The sequence below is a fragment of the Pelodiscus sinensis genome, chromosome 8 (genome assembly GCF_052426305.1).
Source record: "Pelodiscus sinensis isolate ZL-2025 chromosome 8, ASM5242630v1, whole genome shotgun sequence".
NCBI classification, from domain to species: Eukaryota; Metazoa; Chordata; order Testudines; family Trionychidae; genus Pelodiscus; species Pelodiscus sinensis.
Genome location: NC_143059.1, coordinates 50633634 through 50658788, shown reverse-complemented (window position 1 = coordinate 50658788; position 25155 = coordinate 50633634). Strand labels below are relative to the sequence as shown.

At 41.3% G+C, this 25155-nt stretch overlaps 1 protein-coding gene across 1 annotated transcript; it reads right to left on the bottom strand.

Annotated features, from left to right (window-relative positions):
• Positions 1-1184: 1184 nt before the first annotated feature.
• CLRN3 (clarin 3) lies at positions 1185-15737 on the bottom strand. Its single transcript, XM_006121367.5, has 3 exons — positions 15322-15737; positions 8343-8522; positions 1185-3940 (listed from the first exon to the last, which is right to left on the bottom strand). The coding sequence occupies exons 1-3, from the start codon at positions 15548-15550 to the stop codon at positions 3666-3668; spliced, it is 684 nt and encodes a 227-aa protein (XP_006121429.2). The 5' UTR covers positions 15551-15737; the 3' UTR covers positions 1185-3665.
• Between the last annotated feature and the right edge of the window lie 9418 nt (positions 15738-25155).

Genomic DNA, 25155 nt, shown 5'->3' with positions numbered 1-25155 from the left:
GTAGCCATGTTAGTCTGATCTTGCTGAAACAAGAGAGGACTGTGCAGTACTTAAAGACTAACAAGATGGTTTATTAGATGATGAGCTTTCGTGGGCCAGACCCACTTCCTCAGATCAAATTCTGGAAGAGAATTGACACGATCATATATACCAAAGGAATACAATGAAAAAAAGTGAACACATTATTAAACTGACAAATCCGATTTAGAACAGAAGGAGGGTGAGGAGGAGGGCTAGTATCTATGAAATAATGATACTAGGGTGTGATAATTGGGGAAGCTATCTTTACCATTACAAAGATAGCTTCCCCAATTATCACCCCAGTATCATTATCTCAAAAATACTAGCCCTCCTCCTCACTCCCCTTCTGTTCTATTTCTGATTTGTCAGTTTTATAATGTGTTCACTTTTTTTTCATTGTATTCCTTTGGTATATATGATCGTGCCAATTCTCTTCCAGAATTTGATCTGAGGAAGTGGGTCTGGCCCACGAAAGCTCATCACCTAATAAACCAAGTGCTGCACAGTCCTCTCTTTTGTTCCTTATTAAAAAAAAATTGTCAGTGGGGTAAAACTTGTAAATCTCATGAGAAAAGCACAAGATCTTTTCAGCCTCATTTTGCAGACCAAGAGGTTCAGATAAGAAGCCAAAACTGAGGATGTTTATTAGAAGCAAACTGCTGAGTCTTCTGCATTTTGTTGTATAAACGCTGAAGTAATATTGACCCTCTTATTTTCAAAGGAGGAGACACAGGTCCTCTACTAATGCTCTATTACAGTGACTTAGTTCCAGTTGTACCAAATGACAGATGTAGGCTTAGTCATGTTGTGTGATAGATGTTGGCTTAGCAAAGCTGTGACAGTTGCTCACTAAAGCTATGTGAAAAATTTTGCAGCTGAAGCAAAACTGGCAAATGTTTGGCTTTGTACCAGTTTAGCTTGTGGGTGCAAAGTATCTGACATCTCATCTGAAATGAAAAGTGGTTTTATGCAAGGGTCTTATAATAGAGTGAAAACTGGAACAGTTTCTTGTTTGACGAACCTATTTAATCTCTTAAAGATAAAAAGACGCAAGCTTTTTTTCAGATGCCACCCTTGCTTTGAACTGATGTGCTCTATATAAACTGTTCTAATATAGGATTTCTGCAGCAGGGTTATACATTTACCGGGCAACATACACTGGAATATTGCATTCTTTTAATCTTGAAAATTAGGTTGACATAACCAACAGCTACAGAAGAGGTTTTATGTGTTTGAGTCAACCTGCTGAGAAGTCACATTCTTGGAAAAACTCCTGTATCTATTCAAGTATTACTTTTTTTTTTGATAGCCCTTGTGGTGTTTCATAATACACTTTCCACATAATGAATGCATCTCTAAATCAGACATGATGAGGTATGGTAAAGGGACACAATGTGATACAGCTAGTCCATTGGAAAGATCTCTCAGCAATTGGGGGTGAGGGGCAAGAGAGGAGAAGATTCTGATCACTTCACTTTATGAACATCCATCCCAATGCAACATGAGCATTAAGCATAAGTTTACAGGATGCCGTATTTTTCTAGCTTCTGGCCCAGAGGAAAATGCTAATAATAGTAAGTGAACATTATCAGCACCTACAGAGAAGGAGTTAGCTTGGCCTACCTGCAGATATTAGAGTATGTTAGAAAGCTAGAGAAAAAAACCCTAATATTTTGTTTTTGTTGTTCTGTTATTTAGATGCATTATACTTTATTTATTCAGCTCCATGTAGTGAATGAGAGTTTTGGCCACGGCATTCATATTGTTGCTATAAATACCCACTATCTGGGACTGACGTCAGTGCAAACGGGAAGCAGAATTTTATTTTCAGGAAACAGAAGGACCACACCTGTACAAGGTGCAGCTTTATCATACCTCTAACCGAGGTGTTAATCAAAAGAATGGGGTTATAGAAAATGTTTGCAAATGTGAAAAACCAGTTAATGATTGACTGGCAGATACCCACCATCTCACTCTTAAGTAACATCACTATCTGCTTCCCCATTTCTGATTGCATAACATCCCTCTATCGTAATGTCATCATATACACTGCAAGAACTGTGGTTAGCCACTCCAGGCAGGAACAAGACTCCAGGAATAGCTCTGATTTTGCATCAGGGTACATATTGTTTGCTAGTCCTCATGGCCTTTTGTGAGAGTAGTTGTTAGTAGAAGTGAGTCCATACCCCCAAAATAAAGTAACCAAGAAGGACTGGTAGAGCAGCAGTGAATTCTAAATATGGAAGGGCAATATTGCTAACGGGACCAAAGAGGGGAGTAAAGCTACATCTAGACTACAGGCTTTTTTCAGAAGAAGCTTTTTTTGGAAGAGATCTTCCGAAAAAACTTCTTCCAAAAGACAGCGTCCGCACTGAAAAAGTGCATTGAAAAAGCCATCTGCTTTTTCGAAAGAGAGCATCCAGACTTAATGGACGCCCTCTCACATGTAAGCTGTGCTTGCTATGGACGGAATGGCCACCAAGCACCTGTGCTTTTTCCTCTTTCCTCTTCTTCCGAAACAACTCCCTCTTCCCTGTCCACACACGCCTTTTTGTGAAAGAGCTCTTTTGCAAAAAGGCTTCTCCCTCATAAAATGAGGATTACCAATGCCGGAAAACCTCCTCTGTTCTTTCGATTTTCTTGCAGAAGAACACAATTGCAGTGTGGATTTTCCCCAAGTTTTGCTGGGAAAATGGCCATTTTCCCAACAAAACTCTGTAGAGTAGACATAAGAGAAAGACGAGAGGAAAAACTGGAAATGTCAACTGATTGCAGTTGAGAGTGAAACACCGAGGCCCCACTGACTTCATCTTATTATCGTCAAGATTTTGTATGTTTTCTGGATTAATCTAGCTCTTTCCAATCAGGAATTGTGTGTATAATCCAAACAATGGCCCTGTGTTTGCATCTGACTGAGCTCAGAATTCAAAGGGCAGAATAGAGGGTCATTGTACCTTTTAGGCCACTCTGGACCTGGTGCTGGTTCAGCCCTCACTGTAAGTTAAACAGCCCCCAGGAGCCAAAAATAGCCAGAATTCAACTGGCTATGCTGAATGATGCATGGATAGGGAGAGAATGGCTGTAACAGGATTAGGGTGCAGAATGAGGTAGGACTGAAGGAGCAGCAGCAGGAAGATGGAAAGGGAAAAAAATGTTTCCTTGCACTCACTTTCCACATCTCTGTGTCCTAGTGCCCATTACACTTTGCTGCTGCCCACTCAAGCAGTAGCAGTTCTGTGGAAATCCTCTCAATAGTCAGTTCTAGATCATGTTCCACCTATGGAAAAGTCTTGGTCTTCACTGTGCTGTAGTTGCTGCTCTGTTTCTTCTAGAATCTTACCTTTACATAGGGACTCCCCAATGGGAGGAATCAGGAAGGTGAGCTAAATAAAGCTCATTCTTACTGGGACCACAGACAAATGGTGCATGTTGGGATCATTATAAGGCTTCATTCAACTGATGCCCTTATCAATAAATAGTTTGTAAACATGTATGGCAATATGGATCTAAAATGATAATGTTGAATTCGCAATAAACTGAAGTGAACAACAATCTACATATGGAGTTTAAATGATCAATCATGATTATCCACATTAATTTGCCACTTTCTTCCACATCAACTTTAAGTGAGAGTACTGGTATCACTAAAATAAAATACCATCCTTTGGTGCATTTTCAATGGGTCTCTCCTGTTCTTTCCTCTTGGAATACCTTGCATGGTGATAGAAAACGATGATGGTGATAGTTGCAACATTCAAAAGAAGGATAAGCAACATGAGCCAGTATGAATATCCATAACTGTTTGTGGAGCTTTCATATCGACTTGTAGAAAACATACAGTTTGAAGCCAACTCTACAGACAATTTGTTTGCCTGTACATTCACTGCAAACAATATCATGGTTAGAAGTATGAAGGTACCTAGAAAATAGGAATACATTGTTACAAATGGCATTGTTATATTATATGAATACATTTATGCAAATATAAACATTCTAATATCTCTTTCATTCCAGGCATTTCAACCAATTGGAAGAAAAATCTCGAGTTTTTTATATGTAAAATATTCTGAGAAGTTATTTAAGGCATTTACTGTGTCCTAACTGACAACTGATGTGCAATGTTTTGTGTACCTCCTCTCAACTTAACTCCTATTAAAGCCAATAGAAAGATTTCCCTTAGCTTCAGTGGGACTAAAGCCATCTCAGGGGAAAGTCTTGGTATTGGACCCACAACACAGGTATGTATATTATATTCTCCACTTGATTCATATCCAGAAATCCTATTGAAATCAATAGGCATGTGCATGTTATACATGATTGAGACCTTACCACAGACAAGACAGCCGAACTGCAGATCCAAGAGCCATGTTTTTCTACACACTTTAGAAGATATGTGGAAATGTAAGTCACCTTAGAAGTTACCTAAATGGTGCTACAGCATAAATGTATTGCCTATATTAATATGCCTTAAATAGAACACTTGTTGTTGATTAGAAGTTCCTGGAATAGATGGTGGGATTCTATTTCTTTATTCTAAATTACACTAAGTAACATTTTGTCCTTGAGAATGAGTACTTTCTTAATTATTTATTTTGCATTTCTATGTCCTCTAACCTTGCTCTGGCTGATCTTACAGGCACACACATGCATAGACAATCGGCTCGAGTTTCCTTAAGACAGTATTCTCTTCTTTTCTTTTGCTGAGAGTGGGTTGTTGGGACTTGAAGTAATTAGTAAGAAAATTAAGAGCCTTCAAATTATGTTCTGTCCTAAATCTGACTACATTTTAAATGTCAGATCACCAGCATGTGTAAATTAATGGTGCTCCATTTACTTGAATGGAGTTATGTTGTCTAACTCCAGCTGAGGATTTGGTTCCAAATCTGTAGTGCTTTTGAAATATTCCATTCTAGCACCATGCTGCTTTAAAAGGCTATGTGGAGATAAGCAAGAGCAGAGACACCCAAAATGATAGTTTTCCACATAAAATTATTTTGAAAGATGCGTTATCTAATATAAGATACAAGGAAACTCATCTTTTTTTCCCAACAAATTCTCCACGTCCAAAATCTGCTTTTAGAAGAAACACCCTATTAAAGGTGGGCATGTCGGTTATATAGCCACAAGACTAGGGTTGCCAGGTGTCTGGTTTTGAACCAGACAGTCCAGTATTTGAGTTTTCTGTTCAGGAAACAAATTGAGAAAATATAAATGAGAAAATATAAATGTCTGATATTTTCTAAATAAGATGTAATGTAGATTGTGATGTCATGCCAAGGGTGGCCGGTATTTTTGTTGAAACCATCTGGCAACCCTCCACAAGACTAGAAGGGTAGCAATGTAGATTTAAAGAAGCTAGCTGTAAACCTAATGGGGGAATGAAGGGATATATCCCAAGGGAACTGTTTGATGAGTTCAGATATTTACCATATCATGGAGTCTGTGCTTATTTTTCAGATTAGGAAATATTGTATATACTTTTTAATTTATTTTGATTTGTCAAAGCATTTTTCTCATAGTGAAAGAAACATGTTTTACCACATTTCCATCATCGTAAGTTCCCCACTTCATTCTTTTTATTTTTAAATTTTAGTGTACAGAGCTGTTACCTCTGAATTGCCTCCAGCTGGTCCTTTTCTTGCCCCGTGTATCCTATGTAGTCTGCTAGTCAGCTTGTCAGATCTTTAATGGCTTGGCCTCTGGCCAACTCACAAAGTACAAATGAACCCATTCCCAGGTATTGAGAGTCCAATAAATAGTCTCTCTCTGCCCCTTCACCCTGGCTCTGGGCCCTTTTAAATTCAGTCCTTTGTTCAGACTCCTAAATAAGGCCTGTCTCCTTCTTTACCTATGGCTGGTATGGAAATGTAGCCCACACGCTATTCCAAATTCCAACCCAGGCACCCTGTACACAGCAGCCATGTATTGTTTACTTCCTTTTTGCTGCTATTTCCCTGGGCCTCTTACTACTGGGTCCTTGTATCTCCAGTCCTATCTCTGGGCCAACACCATCAGGTCCTTCTCTCTCTGCAATCTCAACTATATAATCAAAGCCATCCTTAAACACTGTCTGTCAGGCTTTATTGGAGAGAAGCACTCTTCTTTACTCCGTTAGTCCTAGCCAGGCACTCAACCACACAACAGGCAACTTCTTAGTATATGGGCCAGCAAAGCCTTGACTGACTGTCTCTATCTCCTCTAGTCCTTCAAGAACCAGGTCTCTTAACCAGGTGATTTCTTAATGACTTCTCGAAAATGTCTTTCCTGGCAAGTTTGGAGGACCCATCTTCTCTACTCTTTTCCTTTTGGCTTCCAACTTTTTGGGTACGTCTAAACTACATGGCTCCGTCGACGGAGCCATGTAGATTTGTTGTTTTGGCAAAGGCAAATGAAGCCGTGATTTAAATGATCGCGGCTTCATTTAAATTTACATGGCTGCCGCGCTGAGCCGACAAACAGCTGATCAGCTGTTTGTCCACTCAGCACACTAGTCTGGATGCTCCTCTGCCAACATCAAAGCCCTTTGTCGGCAGCCCCGGTAAACCTCATCCCACGAGGAATAACGGGGCTGCCGACAAAGGACTTTGATGTCGGCAGGGGAGCGTCCAGACTAGCGCGCTGAACGGACAAACAGCTGATCAGCTGTTTGTCGGCTCTGCGCAGCAGCCATGTAAATTTAAATGAAGCCGCGATCATTTAAATCGCGGCTTCATTTGCCTTTGCCTATATGTCTAATCTACATGCCTCTGACGACAGAGGCATGTAGTCTAGACACAGCCTTAGAGACTGCATGTAGCAGGACCGCAAGACCCACAGCAAGGAGCTGCAAAGCCTGAATACTCCCTGTCACATTTAGCTATTTGGTTGATATGTTTGGGTAATGGCTTTTCCTCAGACATAAGTGAAATTAATGAGGCTCAGCAACACATTGAACTAGACTCAAGGGCCCAGATTTTGAAAAGGTATCTAGCTGCATAGGTACCTAGTGGGATTTTCAACTGCACAGAGGTGCCTAAATACCTTTGAAAGTTTAGTCCTCATTTTCCTGCATGTTTGCCTAGATTTCAGTACTTTGAGAAGGGTTAGCTTCAAATCTCTGTGATGAACATGCATCTAATTGCATTACATTATGTTGTAAATGGCTATTTATGGGTGTTCATTTTTATTCTTGCAGTCAATGCACCCAGGAACTTACTGAATGATGGATTCATTTAAAATAACCATTACAATTTTATTGCTGTCGGAAGGAGCAAGGTGATCAGTGTGGCATAAAAACCTGAATAAAGTAGAATTCCCTTTCAAGTGTTGCTGGTTTGTGATATTTTCATAGTCCTCCCATGCCCGTTAAATTCATAGACTTGCAGTCATTAAATCTTACTAGTGAGAAGATAATGCTGACTTAACATCACTTCTGAATAGGGCCAGAATCCTTGCTAGAGATTAGAAGTCTATATATATGATTTTTTTTAAAGAAACATATTGGTGTGTATGCATGGGTGGTGGGTAATGGAGGCCAGGGTAGGCATTGCCTCCCCACAACTGCCCATGCTTCCACTGGCTAGGAGGGCTAGGATTGCGGTTCAGCTGCCCAGCTCTTCGGCCACTGGAGAGGGCTGACGCCAGGTCACCAGGGCTGGTGCCCAGTCTCTGGCTGCCAGGCACTTCAGACGGCCAGGAAGGGTCAGGCCATGCAATCCACTGGGACAGGTGAGATGAAGAGGCCTGGGGAAGTTCAGGGACTGAAGGTATGTTTACACTACCCCGCTAGTTCGAACTAGCAGGGGTAATGTAGTCATCCGCAATTGCAAATGAAGCCCGGGATTTGAATTTCCCGGGCTTCATTTGCATGAAGCCGGCTGGTGCCATTTTTAAATGCCGGCTAGTCCGAACCCCGTGCCGCTAGTTCGAACTAGCGGGGTAGTATAGACATACCCTGAGCGCAGTAACCTGGGGCGGGGCAGCCACTGTTGTGGGGTATGGGTTTGGCTCTATGAGTGGGGAAGAGGTTGCAGACGGGGCCTTGGGCAGAAGGAGCAGGGATGGGGCTTGCCTTCCCCAGATGGTTGTTCATCTACCGCTCATCTGTTTATGCATGAATGTGTAAATAAGAGTCAGATCTTATAATTGATGCATGTGTGCACATTCTCTCTCTCTCTCTCTCTCTCACACACACACACACACACACACACACACACACACATACATACATACCCCTCTTTTTGCTTCACCAGAGTGGTGTGAAGGGGCTTGAAACATATGAGAATAAGGCATTCTCTGTATATCTAACTACCTAAATAGAATAGCATGCATTACATACTTACCACTTAGGGAATTCCATGTATAGACGCCAATGGGTCCCAAAAAAGTCTGGTAAGGATTGCTTACAGTGTTGCTGCATGTAAATCCAGAACTCATAAGAGAGCTAAGTAAACTGAGAACCAGGAGCAAGATAATCACAATGTTCACATTTTTCATTTCTGTCTTTTCCAGCTTTGATGTCACTGAAATATGATAGCTCAGTGTTAATGCCAGATCCAATACGTGATATTAACAAAGTCTATGTTGTTCAAAATACAAAACTGATCATGCAACTGGATGGACTGATGTACAAGGTAAGATTAAATGTGGTCTGTGTGTAAATATATGTGTAGATATAACAAATATGTATAATATATCTTGACTAAGAAACGCTTTTGTGAGATATAGTTGGGTCAGAGGTGATTACACTTTATACTTATAGCCACATAACTCCCATAGATCTGTGTGTGTGAATGGGAACCTAGAGCTCAGCTGTGCAGTTGGGCCGTGAGCCTATATACATTTGATTGGCCTCGTCATTACTTTATATGTGTAGATTTCTGTGTTTGTTATTTTTCTCTCTTCCATAAAATCCTTCTAATTCTTCCTTTTAATTGTGGACTGTTGAGTTTAATGTATATAAGTAGTGAAATCCTATAACTGTAATCAGGCCTCCACAGTGTTTCTTTTAAAACAGGTTATTAAAAATAAACAGGAAGGGAAACTTCTGTCTCCTGTTTGACATGTTACTCTTGGGATCTGAGGAAACTTGATACCATAAGCCAATTTCTGGAAACTGTTCCATATAATATCACATAAGGCCCTGTTATATAAACTGTATACAAATGTAAGTAATTCTGCTTGGAATAAATAGGAAATGATAGTGACTCAGGAAGTGAACATTTCACAAAGTTAAAGTGAAGGTCAGTTTTATTATGACCTTATTACGAATGTAGCTTTATTATTTATTTGGGACCATTTCACAAAACAAGTCTGGGTCTATAACAGATAGGATTAGTCAATTCTTCTCTGTCAATGTTATGTTAACTTCTTCACTCCACTTTAACTAATCACAATAGAGACCTCACTCTACCCCATGACTAGGAGTAACTGATTTTAGGCCAGACATACTGCAATCCCAAGGCAGCCAATAAAATATACCTGTTTAAAAATGCAGTACAGGCAGTCCCCGGGTTACGTACAAGATAGGGACTGTAGGTTTGTTCTTAAGTTGAATCTGTATGTAAGTCGGAACTGGCGTCCAGATTCAGCGGCTGCTGAAACTGACCGCCAGTTCTGACTTACATACAGAATCAACTTAAGAACCCCAGGCGTCCCCAAGTCAGCTGCTGCTGAAACTCTGCCTCGGGCTTCCTGTAGTCAGCGCTGGTCAGTTTCAGCAGAAGCTGACTTGGGGACACCTGGGGCAGAGCAGCTGGGGTTCTGCTGGGTTGCTCCAGTAGCGCCGCTCCTCGGTGCTACTGGACCAACCCAGCAGCACCCCATCTGCTCTGCCCCAGGCGTCCTGATTCAGCCACTGCTGAAACTGACCAGCAGCGGCTGAATCAGGACCTAGGGCAGAGCAGCTGGGGTGCTGCCGGGTTGGTCCAGTAGTGCCCAGAGCGGCGCTGCAGGACCAATCGGCAGCGCCCCAGCTGCTCTGCCCCAGGGTCCAAAACAAAAGCCTGGTCTGCTGGGGGGGGGCACACTAGCTGCGCCCGCCCCCCAGCAGACCAGGGACACGAGGAGCAGAGCCGCAGCGGCAGCGGGGTGCCGCGCCTCTGAGGCTTTGCTCTGGCAAAGTCTCAGAGGCACGGGACCCCGCTGCGGCTGCCGCTTCAGTCCCAGTGCCTGTGGTCTGCTGGGGACCGTCCCCAGCAGACCACAGGCACCGGGACTGAAGTGGCAGCAGCGACGGTTCCCCGCGCTTCTGAGGCTTTGCTCTGGCAAAGCCTCAGAAGCGCGGGAACCCGCCCGGTGCCCCTGGTCTGCTGGAGACGGTCTCCAGCAGACCAGGGGCATCGGAGCAGCTTACGAACAAGGCTTTCTCGCCCCGGAGCTCGCAGGTAGCAATCCGCCACCTCGACCTCCGGGGCGAGAAAGCCCCGTTCGTAAGTGCGGATCCGACGTAGAATATACTGAATAGAATTCAACCCAACATGATATCTCCCAATGAGGCCTCAAAAATACCTCTCTGCTTGAAAATCAATAGTCATCTTAGTCAATTCTAGCGTCAATACTTTTCAAGTGTTTGTCAAGGGTTTTGTCAGATACTGGAAAAAAAACCTTCCTCTAATGATGTTTCTTCCTGTTCCTTAATATAGTTAATTCAAAACTGGCATGTATGCACACTCCACTCTGCAGCTTTTCAACAAAATTGTCTAAAAATGGCCCAAGTTTGCTTTCAGTTTGAAAACAAGCCAAGCCAACTGTTCCAATGTTCCTGCCACAGGTTAATAATCAAAACACAAACACTGCTTATGTTTTGCTAGGTATACAAAAGTTCTGAAGTGACTAATAGCTTCTGAATTTTTGCCAGATCATTCTGCCTAGCTAACAAAAGTACAAAATACTTGAATTACTCCATATAAATCATTAACAGCTGGTTAGTAGGCTGCTGTTAGCTTAGTTAAGTTTTTTGTGCTCTGTACTGTTAACTTCCAAAATGTAAAACAGAAAAACCAATATACCTTTCCGTGGAGTAGTATCCAAAATAAATTGGAAGGCTGTCATTGTAAAGATCTTTGTTTGTCTGTTTGTAAGGCTACTAATTTGCTAACCCTTTTAAAACAACCATAGTATTATTGCCAGCAAATTCTTTAGATCCCAAGAATAGCCTTATTGGGACAAAATTCTCCTTTCTAATTCATGTTTCAGATATTTATTGCACGTTTTCTGTTTCTTTCACACACACTATCCATTGAGATCAATGGGAGTGCCTCAGGAGAAACCACCACAGAACATGTTATTGTGATTCATAGTGTATAAGGTGCTTGTTGTTAGAGTATATGCTGTGTATTTAAATGTTCATAACTCTTCCTAATGGACATATAAAACTTATAGAAGAAAAAGCATACCTCTCCCTTCGCATTTTCTTTGTGCACATGTTTGTAATATCATTATTTATATATTCTTAAAAAATACAATCTTTCGGGATTATGAAGCTAGATATGTTTCCTCTTTTACCTGCTAGCTAAATGATTACATGCATTTTAAAATCCCTTTAGTTTTTAAATGTTAGTTTTAAATTGCTGCAAAGCAAATTGCCATTCTCATAATATAAACATGGACATAATGATGAATGTCACGTTAAAAACTTGTTTGAATCTTTGCTTGGAAGGATTAATAATGGCTGCTGGAAATTCAAAACAGCAAGAAGAACATTGCGAACAACTTTGGAAGATATCAAATTCTGCAATTTAAAATGGAAACTTTATAATATGAAGAACGAAGCCCAGTTGAACAACAATATCTATTTCTTCAAATATGGTGGGAAATTCTGCAGAAAGACCTAGGAAAAACTGAGCAACCATCTCCTGCACCTTAGATATTCTGCAAGGGACAACCTCAAATAAGAGATCATTGCATGCTCCCATATACTGGCTATAAAAAAAAATAGGGAAACCTACCCAAAGATCATGGAAAAACACAAAACTATCAATGTCCCCTCAAACAAACCCCCATCTAACACACAGACAAGAAGTGGAACCAACTACAATGCTACAACCAGCAAACCACCTCTTCTAGGGGAAACTGTGGCACCAGGACCAGCAAATGGACAGTATAGGACACTCAATATCATCGATCCATCAGAAGTAAAATATCTCCAATTTCCAAGGGACTGTGCCACTTCCCCACCACACAATTTGATATCATACTAGCATGTGGAGAACTAGGGGCATGTCCACACAGCAAAGTTATTTCGAAATAACAGCCATTATTTTGAAATAACTTTACCAGCGTCTACACAGTCAAACCGCTATTTTGAAATTAAATCGAAATAGCAGAGGGCTTATTTCAAAATTGGAAAACCTCATTCCACGAAATTGGTAAACCTCATTTGAAATTGCTATTTCGAAATAAGCGCTGTGTAGATGCTTATTTCAAAATAGGGGGCTCCAGCCCTTCCCAGGCTGCCCTGGTGGCAACTCTGGGCACAACAAAGAAAACTCCTCTCCCTTCCCCCTCCTTAAAGGGGTAGACTCTGGCCACAGTGCCTGTGCCAGCTCCAAGGCTGTCAGCCCAGAGCCAGCAGTCGCTGCACCTGACCCAGTGGCCCCAGCATGAGCCAGGCAGCCAGTGCCAGCCAGCCCTCCACCGCTCCCCAGGAGCAGTCTGCCAGCTCCCAGGAGCCTGCCAGAGGCTGGAAAAAGTGGGTGCCTGCCTGATCCAGTGAGGAGATGAGGGACCTAATTCAGGTTTGGGAGGATGCCTCCAACGTGCATGATCTCCACACTAAATGGAGGAACGCAACCATCTACAGGTGGATAGCTGCCAGCCTGGCCACCAAAGGCCACATGTGAACCTAGGAGCAGGTTCGCACTCTGCAGCGTGGAGCCAGAGCCGGAGCTGCCCCTGGGGAAGCTGATGTTGGTGCTCCAACCACGGGGGGGTAGGGGGGGAGGATCAGTCCCACAGGGCTGAAGCATAGGTTCCCCATTGCAGTAGGGGGGAGGCCATCTGCAAGAGTGGCCCATAGACCATACTTCGATAATCACTGTTAGAGTTTGATTTAGGTGCATTTATGCTGTATATTTTGACATGGGATGTTGACAGTTTGTGTTTTAATGGCTGCTGGAAATTCAAAACAGCAAGAAGAACATTGCAAACAACTTTGGAAGATATCAAATTCTGCCATTTAAAATGGAAACTTTATAACATGAAGAACGAAGCCCAGTTGAACAACATGAGGACATGAGGGAGGAATGAGGCACAAGCCCCCAATGGGGCACACCAGGGAGACTGTTATTGCCTGCAGAACGTACTGCCAGGCTCGCAGCAACACATCCAGGAGAAGCACCAGAGTTAGACAGACATAGGGATGATCTGTCCCCCAAACCTTCATTCTAGCTGAAATTATTTTAATGGACTCCATGACCAAACTGTGTCACTATTTTCATTTTTTAAGAATTTAGGAACACCTCCAGGTGAGCAGTTTCCAGTGTTATTGTTCATCCAGCTGAGATGAGGGGGAGCAGCAGCGTGAGGTGCCACTTCCTTCCCCTGCAAGTAGGATCCAGCCTGTGGGACTTGGGGCTCCTTCCCTCTGCAGTGAGAAGCTGGTGTTGGTGCTCCAAGCACGGGGGGGGGGGGGGGGAGGGAGGGAGGATCAGTCCCACAGGGCTGAAGCATCAGCGTAGGTTCCCCATTTAAGTGCATTTATGCTGTATATTTTGACATGGGATGTTGACAGTTTGTGTTTTAACAGCATAAAATTTTAACTTGTTGAATTTCAACATCTTCCATAATTAAATAATTGTCTGATCCCACCCCATTTTCCATGGCTGTGAAAATGATAGTGGACAACAACTGAAAAAATTCTTCACAATAAACAATCATATTATCTATTGAAATGATTACAATATAAAAATTGAATTCCGTCAAGTCTATTTAAAGTCTCTCTCTTCTTTTTTAACCTCTCACTCTTTCTGCTTGGTCTTCTTTGTTTTTTATCTGTCCTTCTCTTCTATGGCAAATTTATTAGTGAAGGGAAATATGAAGAACTGAAGATACAGAAAAATAAGTGCAGAGTACAGCTTAGACCCAATCTATTGGACATTTTTATAGGAGGCAAATTCTAAAATGTGTCTAGGTGGAAAACCATAACTTATTCTAATTCCCTAAGTTGTTTTGGAAATCTCATATCTAAGTTTCTCAAAGTGGAATGTTGAGAGGCACATCTTGGTAGTCTCACAAAGAAATATCATGATAAAGCTCACTTTTCAAGGTATATTTCATAGTGTGATATTAGTCAAAAAGGAATTACTATAATTTTATAGCTACACAAATTTTTAAAATACTGATTTATGTGTTGAACTGACTTCACCGTTTAACAATTAAAATGAATGAACTTTTAAAAAAGCTAAAAATGAACATTACCCAATTATAATATTTCCCTCCAATACCTTATTAAAATGAAAGTCAATTTATATAAATTTTGTCAAAAAATTATACTGGCATTGATAAATGTTTTAAATATTTCATACTCTAACATAAAACATTTGACTATCAAGTTTTAGAATAAAAACTTTATATATTTCATATTTTATATAAAAACAAAATACAAAACATAGTTATCTATTCCAGACATTTTTTTCTCTTTAACTCTGTATTCATTTCTCTAAACCTATTTAATGTGTTTATATCCAGCACTCTAGTTTTTTCTCTGTTGGAAATAGCATAGGGTGTAATCTTGTGAATGGGATTTGAGCAGTTAACAAACTTTATATATACATTATTTTAAATAGTAAAGCATGAATTTTACCTTCATAATCTGGAGAAAGAAAAAACCTAGAGTTTGTATAGGTAATTTTTATGTAAACCACAATAAATGAAAATATGTCATTTTTAATCAGCTACTGTATTACCTTTTAGGTCTGAAATCATTTGTAATACAAAATATAATAAAAGAAACAGTAACTAATTTTCTGCTTTTGGCTGAAAGCTTTTGTAAACTTAGACTTGCTGCTTTTAGTACAACTGTTTCTCTTTTACCTTGATACTTCCTCAGACAAAGCTATGAACTAACAAGATCCTGGATAATTTGAAAGCCTTGCTATTTGCAACTGTGTTGCTGCTATTATCTACTGTACTATTTGTTCTCTTATTTTTACAACTCTCCTAAATCCCATAATGTTATTATGTAAATACTTTTGTCTTCAATAAAAATATTATATGTATAAACAATATAAACAAATAAAATAGATGAACTTCATAGTATCAACTAAAATAAAAGGTATCAAGGTAAGATGACTCTATAGTATCAGTTTCTACAGTAGTTACCTTCAAAATTTTTTGCAGGCGTTTCAAGTCCACCAATCACCTTCTTTGAACATACACCTTCAAAAACCCCATATGTGATGGTTATAACAGCACTTGAATTTCCTTCGATAAAGATAACATTACTTGAGACCCAGTTTTTAGATGCCAGAACAAGACAGACTATCACAAAAGACCAAAGACTGATAAAACAGGCAGATGCAAACATCAATGATTTTTTTTTGGATGGCATTTTTTTCCAGAGAGATGGGTTTTCTTGTGGTTCAGCAAAAACACAATTTACTTGAACAGGATCAGGATTTTATCCTTGTTTCCTTAGTCTTCTTAATGAGAACTTCAGACTGTTCCCTGCTGTTAAAGATTGTAGACCTAGTTTTGTCCTGGTAGAAATTATGCCAGTGAACATTGAACTAACAGCAGTGGTCATAAAGTTGTAAAATAACTGGACTTTGGTCTGATTCAGGAGAAAAGATGTTGCTATAGTTACAACTACACTGTCTAACAAAGGACAGTAGGAATCTGTCACTACAAGGTCTCTTCATTAAATGTTGTGCTTTGCCAAGTGAAATGATACCAAATCAAGCATCGTCTTTCAAATAAAATTTCTTCAGCTATCTTCTAGAGCTTAAAAAATACTGTCTGAAAATATTTTAGCTCATGAAATTTTAAATTAGTGCTTTCTTGAAGATTCTTACTCAGACCATAAAGTATTCTGAGCTGGTACAGAAGGAGAAGCAGGTAAGATTCATAACTAATCTTGAAAGATAAACCTTCTACATCCTTATCAAAAGGTTTTCTTACACTCTGATAGACCCAGAGTTTTAATAGTAAATATTAACAAGGAGAGCCTTTTTTTCCTCTGTTTTATTTTGATATAGGTTATAGAGCAACCTAATTATCCTTATCTGGAATTTAAAAAATCCCTTGGGAAAAAGTCTTACAGAATGTAATAAAAAATAATCGCTATCTATATAAAGCTATATTAAAGTCTACACACTTTTAAATTAATACAAATAAAATTCCAACTAATTTCTATAGAACCTATTTGTTTTCTCCCAAGTAAGTCCTGTAAGACTTTTCCACAATGGATATGGGTATGAAGTGTAGTCCCCTTACTAAAGGGACCTCTGTTTTATTCTAAAAAGACCCTGTGTTGCAATCCAGACTACAATTCCCATGAGCCCTTGGAACAAAAGAGGTAGGAGGGACTCTTGTGAGAGAGAAGAGGCTCTCTCCATGTGCTTGAAGAAGAGGCCTAGCAGTCTGGGACTCTGCCTTGCAGTTTGGAACCAAAGGGGGAGCCAGGCTGCTGCCAAGGACATTGACCCAGTGCAGGGGCTGTTGGATGCAGCTACTGCATGCCTGTTGGAACTGGGAGTTAGCAGGCTGCTTCCTATAGGCACAGAATGAGGCATTAAGTTTGGGCCTTGCTGGAAGAGTGCTGCCTGGGACAGAGCTGCTGTTTAGCCTGGACCAAATCCTCACTACAGCTGCAACATCAGCGCGCCCACGCAAGCAAGTGTCTGGGACTGAGTCTAAGGGTGTGCACACTGGGGTGGGGTCACTGTTGTCTAGCTATATAAGCTTCAGTTATTGTTATGTGTTTTGTTAATGCTATTTCTTGCTAATCTGTTAATCACTGTTTAGTTAAGTAAAGATGGTTTATTTTAAAGTATTCTATTAGATGTATATGATTTGTAGTTGTTCTGGCATCCAGCTTTATGTTGGAATGAGTATATTCCTGGATGCTCTCAAGACACCAGTGTGTGTACAAGGCCAGCCAGGTGGAGGCACCGCCACTTTACATTCATTGCCAGCAAGGGACTGCAGCAAGGGGGTGGATAGGGCTTTCCCCAGCTAAACACCATCACCACTAGGGTACTCAGGATCTCTTTTGGGTTAAAACACCAGGTGCCCAGGCACACCTATGAGTGTGACCTGCTCCCCAGTAACCCGGGGAGGAAAAAGGGGGGTTACAGAAGGATCTTAAATATATTAGTTTTCTAATATGTGATATTCATTCACAAATTGGCACACCACCACATCTACTGTAAAATAGGCAACATATTCACAAATAAAATTTCTGAGCCTATTACTGGTTGTCACCAGAAAACATGAAATACTTAATGTCTCAAAAAACTCCAAAGTATAGAGGTGTTCTACCCTTATTCTTCCATATGCTTCTGCTACTTTCCTTTTTAATTTGAGTAAGTCCCAACAGTATCCACTGAAGAAGTGGGCTGTGCTCACAAAAGCTCATGATACCATCTACATGTTTTGTAGTCTATAAAGTGCTACCAGACCATTTTTTGTTTTTCACCCAGAAACTGTTCTTTCTTTTCTTTTTAAAAAAACTAATGCTTGTGGTAACTCTCTGCATTAGGGCTGGAATCCTGGTCCTAATGATATCTATAGCAAAAATACAATTTACTTGAACAGGATCAGGATTTTATCCTTGGAGTTTGTTTTGGTTTGGGTAATTATCCAAACCAAAGGACAATCCATTTATAAGACTCATTTTATAGAAAGGCCAAACACTGAAAAGGTTAGGACCTCTCTAGGCTGCTTTCTTCAGCTTCTCCAAAAGCCATTTTATATTTGAGAATATTTCATGTATAGTTGTTGCTCTATTTCCTCTCTGTGTGGCATCTAGAACATAAAGGTCTTACTTACCACTCCCCTCCATATCATACAAGGCATCACAACATTGGTAAAGGATGTCTGCCAGACAAATAACAGCATCTGTGTTTATCAGCAGCATAGACTCCACCCAGGAGAGGATAAACCGAAGGCCACGTGACTGTAAAATAATTCCTGCCTGCCAATATTATTTTTACAATCAGAAAAACAGTGATTTTTTTAGTGCTGACTCTGACACTTTTTTAGTAAAAGTATTTCAAAACAATTCACTATTGATCCAGGTTGCAAGAAGACTCAGCATTCTGGCTGGTAGATTGCTTAACTGAGAGTGGTGAGGTTTTCTTCATTCACAATTCTTGTGGTACTGTACATCAGGTTCAAGGCCTCTGTGCTTTTTCATTTTCATATGCAATATCCTGAAAGTCTTATCCATTTTGGGTGGCTACATATAAGATTTAATCATTTGGGCTCTGACATTGCCTAGAATCTTGAACTACCACTGACTTCCACAGGAGCTCAGGGGGCTCAGCACCTGGCTAGTTATAATCTTGAAGGATCACGATTACTGACATTTCATATACTCACTCTCAAATATACCACATACACTTAGAGGAAGTGGCTATACAAAGCTAAAATAGAAATACTAAGAACCGGAGGGGGAGGGGCATCTAATAAAGAAAAGCTGGTAAATCTCATAGCAATTTGGGAGATTACATTAGAATTTTAAGATCAGTAAAACCTGCACATTTACTGAAATAATTTATTTGAAAGGAGCACAATGGAATTTCTCTGGTTGCATATGGTGACACTGATAATGGAATTAGCTTCATACCTATGCTGATATGTAATGGATTTATGGGTATGTGTACACTGCAAAGTTAATTTGAAAGAACAGCCATTATTTTGAATTAACTTTAATAGCATCTATACATGCAAACCACAATTTCAAAATTAATTCGAAATAGCAAAGTGCTTAATTTGAATTTGGTAAACCTCATTCTATGAGGAGTAACACCAAATTCGAAATAGCTATTTCAAATTAAGTGCTGTGTAGACACTTAATTCGAAATAGGGGGTCTCCAGCCCTTCCCAGGGAGCCCTGGTGGCCACTCTGGGCACAACCAGGAAAACTTACTCTCCTCTCCCCCAGCCCCAGAGCCATTAAAGGGGTAGACCCTGGCCACAGTGCCTGTGCCAGCTCCAAGCCTGCCAACCCAGAGCCAGCAGTGGCCACCGGGGGCCCTGACCCAGTGGCCCCAAAACATGAGCCAGAAAGCCACTGGCAGCCAGCCCTCCACCGCTCCCTAGAAGCAGTCTGCCAGCTCCCAGGAGCCTGACGGGGACTGGAGAAGGTGGGCAACTTCCTGGTCCAGGGTGGAGATCAGGGACCTTATTCAGGTTTGGGGGGATGCCCCCAACATCCATGATCTCCACACTAGATGGAGGAATGCGTCCGTTTATGGCAGGATAGCTGCCAACCTAGCCACTAAAGGCCACATGCGAACCCAGGAGCAGGTTTGCATGAAAATCAGGTTGGTCCAGCGAGACCCCCAACCCTGACCCCTGAGCTTCCCTTCCCCCTCCCCCTCCCCGTACTCCTCCTTCTGCCCCTCTCCCTTCTTTCCCTTGGTTCCCCCTTCCACCTCCCTCCTCCCAGGTTTCTCCCTCCGCTCTCCTACCCTCTCTCCTCTCCTCTCCCACCTCCTTTTCCCAGTCTCCCCAGAGGTTCATCCCCCCCCCAGTTTTGTTCAATAAACCCAGTTTCTCTTTTTGAACATATGTGTCTTTTGTTTGACATCAGGAAGCGGGGCTAGGGAAGGGGTAAGTGGAAGGACGTGAGGGAGGAATGGGGCACAAGCCCCCAGTGGGGAGGACCGGGGTGGCTCTAAAGGCTCCTCGGGGTGGATGCTCTCCTGCAGGGCCTTCTAGATCCTGACAACCCCCAATGGACCCCCCCAGATGGCAGCCTGCAGCAAGTGCAGCCGGGCTGATGGCAACGACCCCACGAGATACACCGGCGTGCCCAGGGGCAGCTCTGGCTCTGTGTGCCCAAGTGCTGTGGTGTTCCGAGTGCAGGCAGACTGCTTTGCTTTCCCTCCTCGAGGTAGACAAGCAAAGCGGGGAACCCTGAGAACCGTCTGTCCGGAGTGGGGGGTATGGTCCATTTAAGCACGGAGCTAAGTTAGCTTCAGGCAGCAGCCCCACACACTAAGTCCTAACCTGATGCCCTGCCGGCACTGGTTCCGGCCAGCCTTAACTTCGGTTCAGGATCCACTCAGTGTGGACGCGCTATTTCGAAATAGCATAACACTATTTTGAAATAGTTTTTGTGTATAGATGCATTATTTCGAATTAACTTAATTCGAAATAGTTAATTTGAATTAAGCTAACTCGAATTAATGCTGTAGTGTAGACATACCCTATATATATGCTATTAAGCTTCTGTTTTTATTCTCTTAGGGTATGTCTACACTACCCCGCTAGTTCGAACTAGCGGGGTAATGTAGGCATAGCGCACTTGCAAATGAAGCCCAGGATTTGAATTTCCCGGGCTTCATTTGCATAAGCGGGGAGCCGCCATTTTTAAAACCCCGCTGGTTCGAACCCCGTGCAGCGCGGCCTCGAGGTGTACCGGTAGTTCGGAATAGGAATCCTAGTTCGAACTACTGAGTTCAAGCCCCATGAAGCCGCGCTGAATGGGGTTCGAACCAGCGGGGTTTTAAAAATGGTGGCTCCCCGCTTATTCAAATGAAGCCCGGGAAATTCAAATCCCGGGCTTCATTTGCAAGTGCAGTATGCCTACATTATCCTCCTAGTTTGAACTAGGAGGGTAGTGTAGACATACCCCTATTGCTTTACAAACAGGCATTGGGAAATAATTGTAAGTATTGCATGAATTCCTTTCTACAGAACATCCTTGAATCTTTAAAACCCAGGATGTGTTCCCATATTTCTATTAATTGTTTAGCTCAGACTCTGGCTTCCCTTCTTCAATTCCACCTTTCCTTCCTCTGTCAGAGAGGGCACGTCTACACTTGCTGTGCCAGAGACTGACATTCTGGTGTTCAATTTAGCAGATCTAGTATAGACCCCTAAATCAAAATGCTTAGGGCAGCTCCAGCTGGCACTTGTATTCCTCACAGTCGCATGGAATAAGGGAAGCCAATGGGAGCATTTGCTTCCGTCAGCTTCCTACTGTGTGGACACTGCCAAGCTCAGCTTAAGAAAAGCCGACTCCAGCTACATATTCTACATGGCTGGAGTTGTGTACCTTAAGACAATATTCCAGAGTTAGTGTAGACCTGGCCAGAGACACAAAAAATAGTCATTCAAAATGGTAGCTTGTTTTTCACACAATGCTTCACTTCCCTCTTTAATTTTCCCTGATGCTTAAAAAAAAAACAATCTTTGAAAGCGTTGTTTGGTGTTCAAACTAAGTTGCTTTTTGTCTATTTCAGTGACTGATCTAGTTTCAAACTGGCTTCAACTTGCTGAATGTGATAGCAAGATTTCAGTGGAAGAATGATATCTGGTACTCGTGACTTAGTGCTTTGCTTTTAACAGCTAGTAGACTTTAGTTGTCACATCCCTGATGTCCCTTGAGGGGTGAATTTTTGTGTTTTCTTCATGTGCTCACTCAGCATCACAGGCTTTATGAGCTTATTGGGTTTGTAAAGAAAAGTAAGTTGAGTGGAGAGAGAGAGAGAAAATAAACTGGAAAGTGGTTGAGAATTCCCTGCCCTCATGCAAACTATACCTTGTGATAGAGCTATAATCCTGTAGGAGTTCTGTGTGTGCTAGTACATATTGATTGAAATAAAATTACTTGACCTTTAGAGATGCTTCATGTGTTAATAACACTACTAAATCCTAGATTACAGAAGAGGATGACAAGAGAATCTTTAGGTCTAGAGGTTCAGTGTATAATGTCTTATTGGGATATTATCCAGAGAGATTAGGAGTTGTACTTCCAGAATCTTACACTGTAGAATGCAAACTGCTGGATAACGAGCAAAGAGCTGTAAAGCCTGAACACATATATAGTATTGTAGATGAATCTTTTTAGCTTCTTATATTAATAGGCAAAGAATTAAGATATCTCCTGAGATTTGATCCTCACTGTCCCAGATTTGACAGTCACTTGTGAAATCTTCTGAATTCCCTTCATTACCTGTTTACTTTTTGAATTTTGAACACTATCCTTTCCCCCATGCATGAAGAGACCTCTTTCTTGTTAGATACCTTCCCCTTTTGGTTAGCTTTCCAACACTGATTTCCCCTCTAAGATTCTGAAGGGGTCTAGTACATTGACCCTTGATCTGAAAGGGCAATAGAGCCATGGTGTCAGTGACTGGAGTCACACACAGCCATTGTGTGGGGAGAAGTGACATCCTGACCTACTATTATAATATTTGCTTTGTGACCTTGCATCATGGTGATGAGATTCATCATATTGAAGCAATTCTATGGCTATCACAGTGCAACCTTAAGCCAACACACTACACTATTTTATACTATTTTCCAGTCCTATCCCGACTGATGAGAGGAAAACAAGGTTTCTCATCTCTTTTTTTCCCCACATTTCTGTGTGAGGGGACTTGAAAAGCTCCAAGCAGCTTTGGCCAGTTTGCTCAAGAGGGCTTCCTGTGTTGTCTCCTATGTAGTGAGACATGGGAAGTATCCTTGTGATCCTTACTTGGTCTGCCTGAGATGTGGACTCCACAATAGCTATATGCAGCATCTCAAGGAGATACAGACTGAGGAACATTTTTTCAGAAGGAGATATCACAGATATAGTACATTAAAAAAATAAACCTTTCACATTTTTGAAGCTGCAAGAGAATACTTAAGGATGAAATTGATATTGTGTAGAATATAAACCCTAATGCAAGGTGAGCCATAAGCATCCTGTGGTTCACCAGGTTTAGCCCATATTGGGCTGACAGATGTTTTATTTACCTTCATGTCTGCTGGTACAGCCACTTGGAACTCCCATTGGCCATGGATCATTGTTCTTGGCCAATTGGCACTGTGGGACTGGGGTGGTCTGGCCTGTGCTGCATCCTGCATCTCATGTTGGCTGGGAATGGGGAACCGTGGTCAACAGTAACGGTGAGCGGCTGTACCGGTGGACGCACAAGTAAATAAAGCAAACTGCTTCTCACTCGCAGGCTGCTTATTGTCCACTCCTGCTCTAATTAGAGCTACCCTTGTCAATGGCTCTCTTATAAGTGAGTGCTGATACTTGTGGATTATATTAATTATTTTAATACAATGCTTCAATTACCAGCCACTCTAATTATGTATTTCAGTATATTCCAATACTTAAAAGCGAGCTCAATAAAGTCAATTTAGCTATGATAGTAGATAGATTATTCACTTCTCCAGCATGAGTCATCAGGGCTAAATTCACTTCTGGTCCATTGATGCTAATGGAGTTATACCAGGAATGGGATTGCCCCATTATTTGTACCACTAGATAATTCAAGGGCGGGAAGGGTGAAAGTTATCTATTGTAGTAAATAGAAAAACTGATGGCTCTTCACTCCAATAACTGGGTGACACAGGAGGCACAGTGAAATTAATGAGTGGTTCAAAAGATGTATTAATTCCATAATGAGATGTAAATATATTTGCTATTAGTCCCCATTTGAAATCTGCCAGAATAAGACAGGATATGAAACTAGCTCCATAGTCTAAGAGTCTCATGCTTTCTACTTTTGAACAAAATATGGGAACAAGAAGCAGCATATCTATCATATGTCTATCCCAAGGAATTGACTGTCCAACTTGTCTCCATACTTCTAAAAGGAAAACACATCATACTTATCATTAATGAGACTCTGAAAAGGGCATATGTTTTAAAAAGAATAATAGAAAGATTTGGTCCACTGGTAGGTGGAGTTAGAAGATATATTGCTGCTAACTCATTCAAAGAGCCTATGACCAAAACTGGTATTCTCCTAACAATATTTTACCTTGAGATATGTTCTAATAAGGACGATGGCCGTGTCTACATTGGCGCGATCTTGCGCCAAAGCAGCCACTTTTGCACAAAAACATGCTGCTTGTCTACACTGGCGGGGAGTTCTTGTGCAAGAACACAGATGTTCTAATGTGTGAAATCAGTGCTTCTTGCATAAGAACTATGATGCTCCCGCTCAGGAATAATTCTTCTTGCGCAACTGTTCTTGCACAAGAGGCTAGTGTAGACAGGCAACATGAATTTCTTGCACAAGAAAGCACGATGGCTAAAATGGCCATCAGAGCTTTCTTGCTCAAGAAAGTGTCTACACTGGCATAGATGCTCTTGCGCAAAAGCACATCTTTTGCACAAAGGCACATGCCAGTGTAGACGCTCTCTTGCGCAAATACTTTAACGCAAGAACTCTTGATTAAAGAGTATTTGCGCAAGGTCATGCCAATGTAGACACAGCCTATGATTTTATCATGGAGATTATTGTGATCACAGAAAGAGTTGTAGTAAAGTATGTAAAATCTTGGAAATAGTTGTGTGTTGGTGAGGAGGTGCTGGCTAGCACTCAGTGACTAAAGGGTTAAACTCAGGTAGCTAAGGATGTTGGCAGGAAGCCAGAAGAACCAATGGGGTACAGTGCTGAATTTATATTGAAAATATATATATTTCCATCTTTCTTTGTGTGAGAGTTCTAAGTTAGCAGCTGGAGGAAACAAGGGCTACGTCTACACTGGCCCCTTTTACGAAAGGGGCATGCTAATTTTAAACTTCATAATAGGGAAATCTGCGGGGGATTTAAATATCCCCCGCGGGATTTAAATAAAGATGTCCACCGCTTTTTTCCGGCTTGGGGAAAAGCCGGAAAAAAGCGTCTAGACTGGCCCGATCCTCTGGAATAAAGCCCTTTTCCGGAGGATCTCTTATTCCTACTTCAAAGTAGGAATAAGAGATCCTCCGGAAAAGGGCTTTATTAATTTAATAATAATATTAATTTAATAAGGGCTTTATTAATTTAATAAAGCCCTTTTCCGGACGATCTCTTATTCCTACTTCAAAGTAGGAATAAGAGATCCTTCGGAAAAGGGCTTTATTCCGGAGGATCGGGCCAGTCTAGATTCTTTTTTCCGGCTTTTCCCCAAGCCGGAAAAAAGCGGCGGACATCTTTATTTAAATCCCGCGGGGGATATTTAAATCCCCCGTGGATTTCCCTATTACGAAGT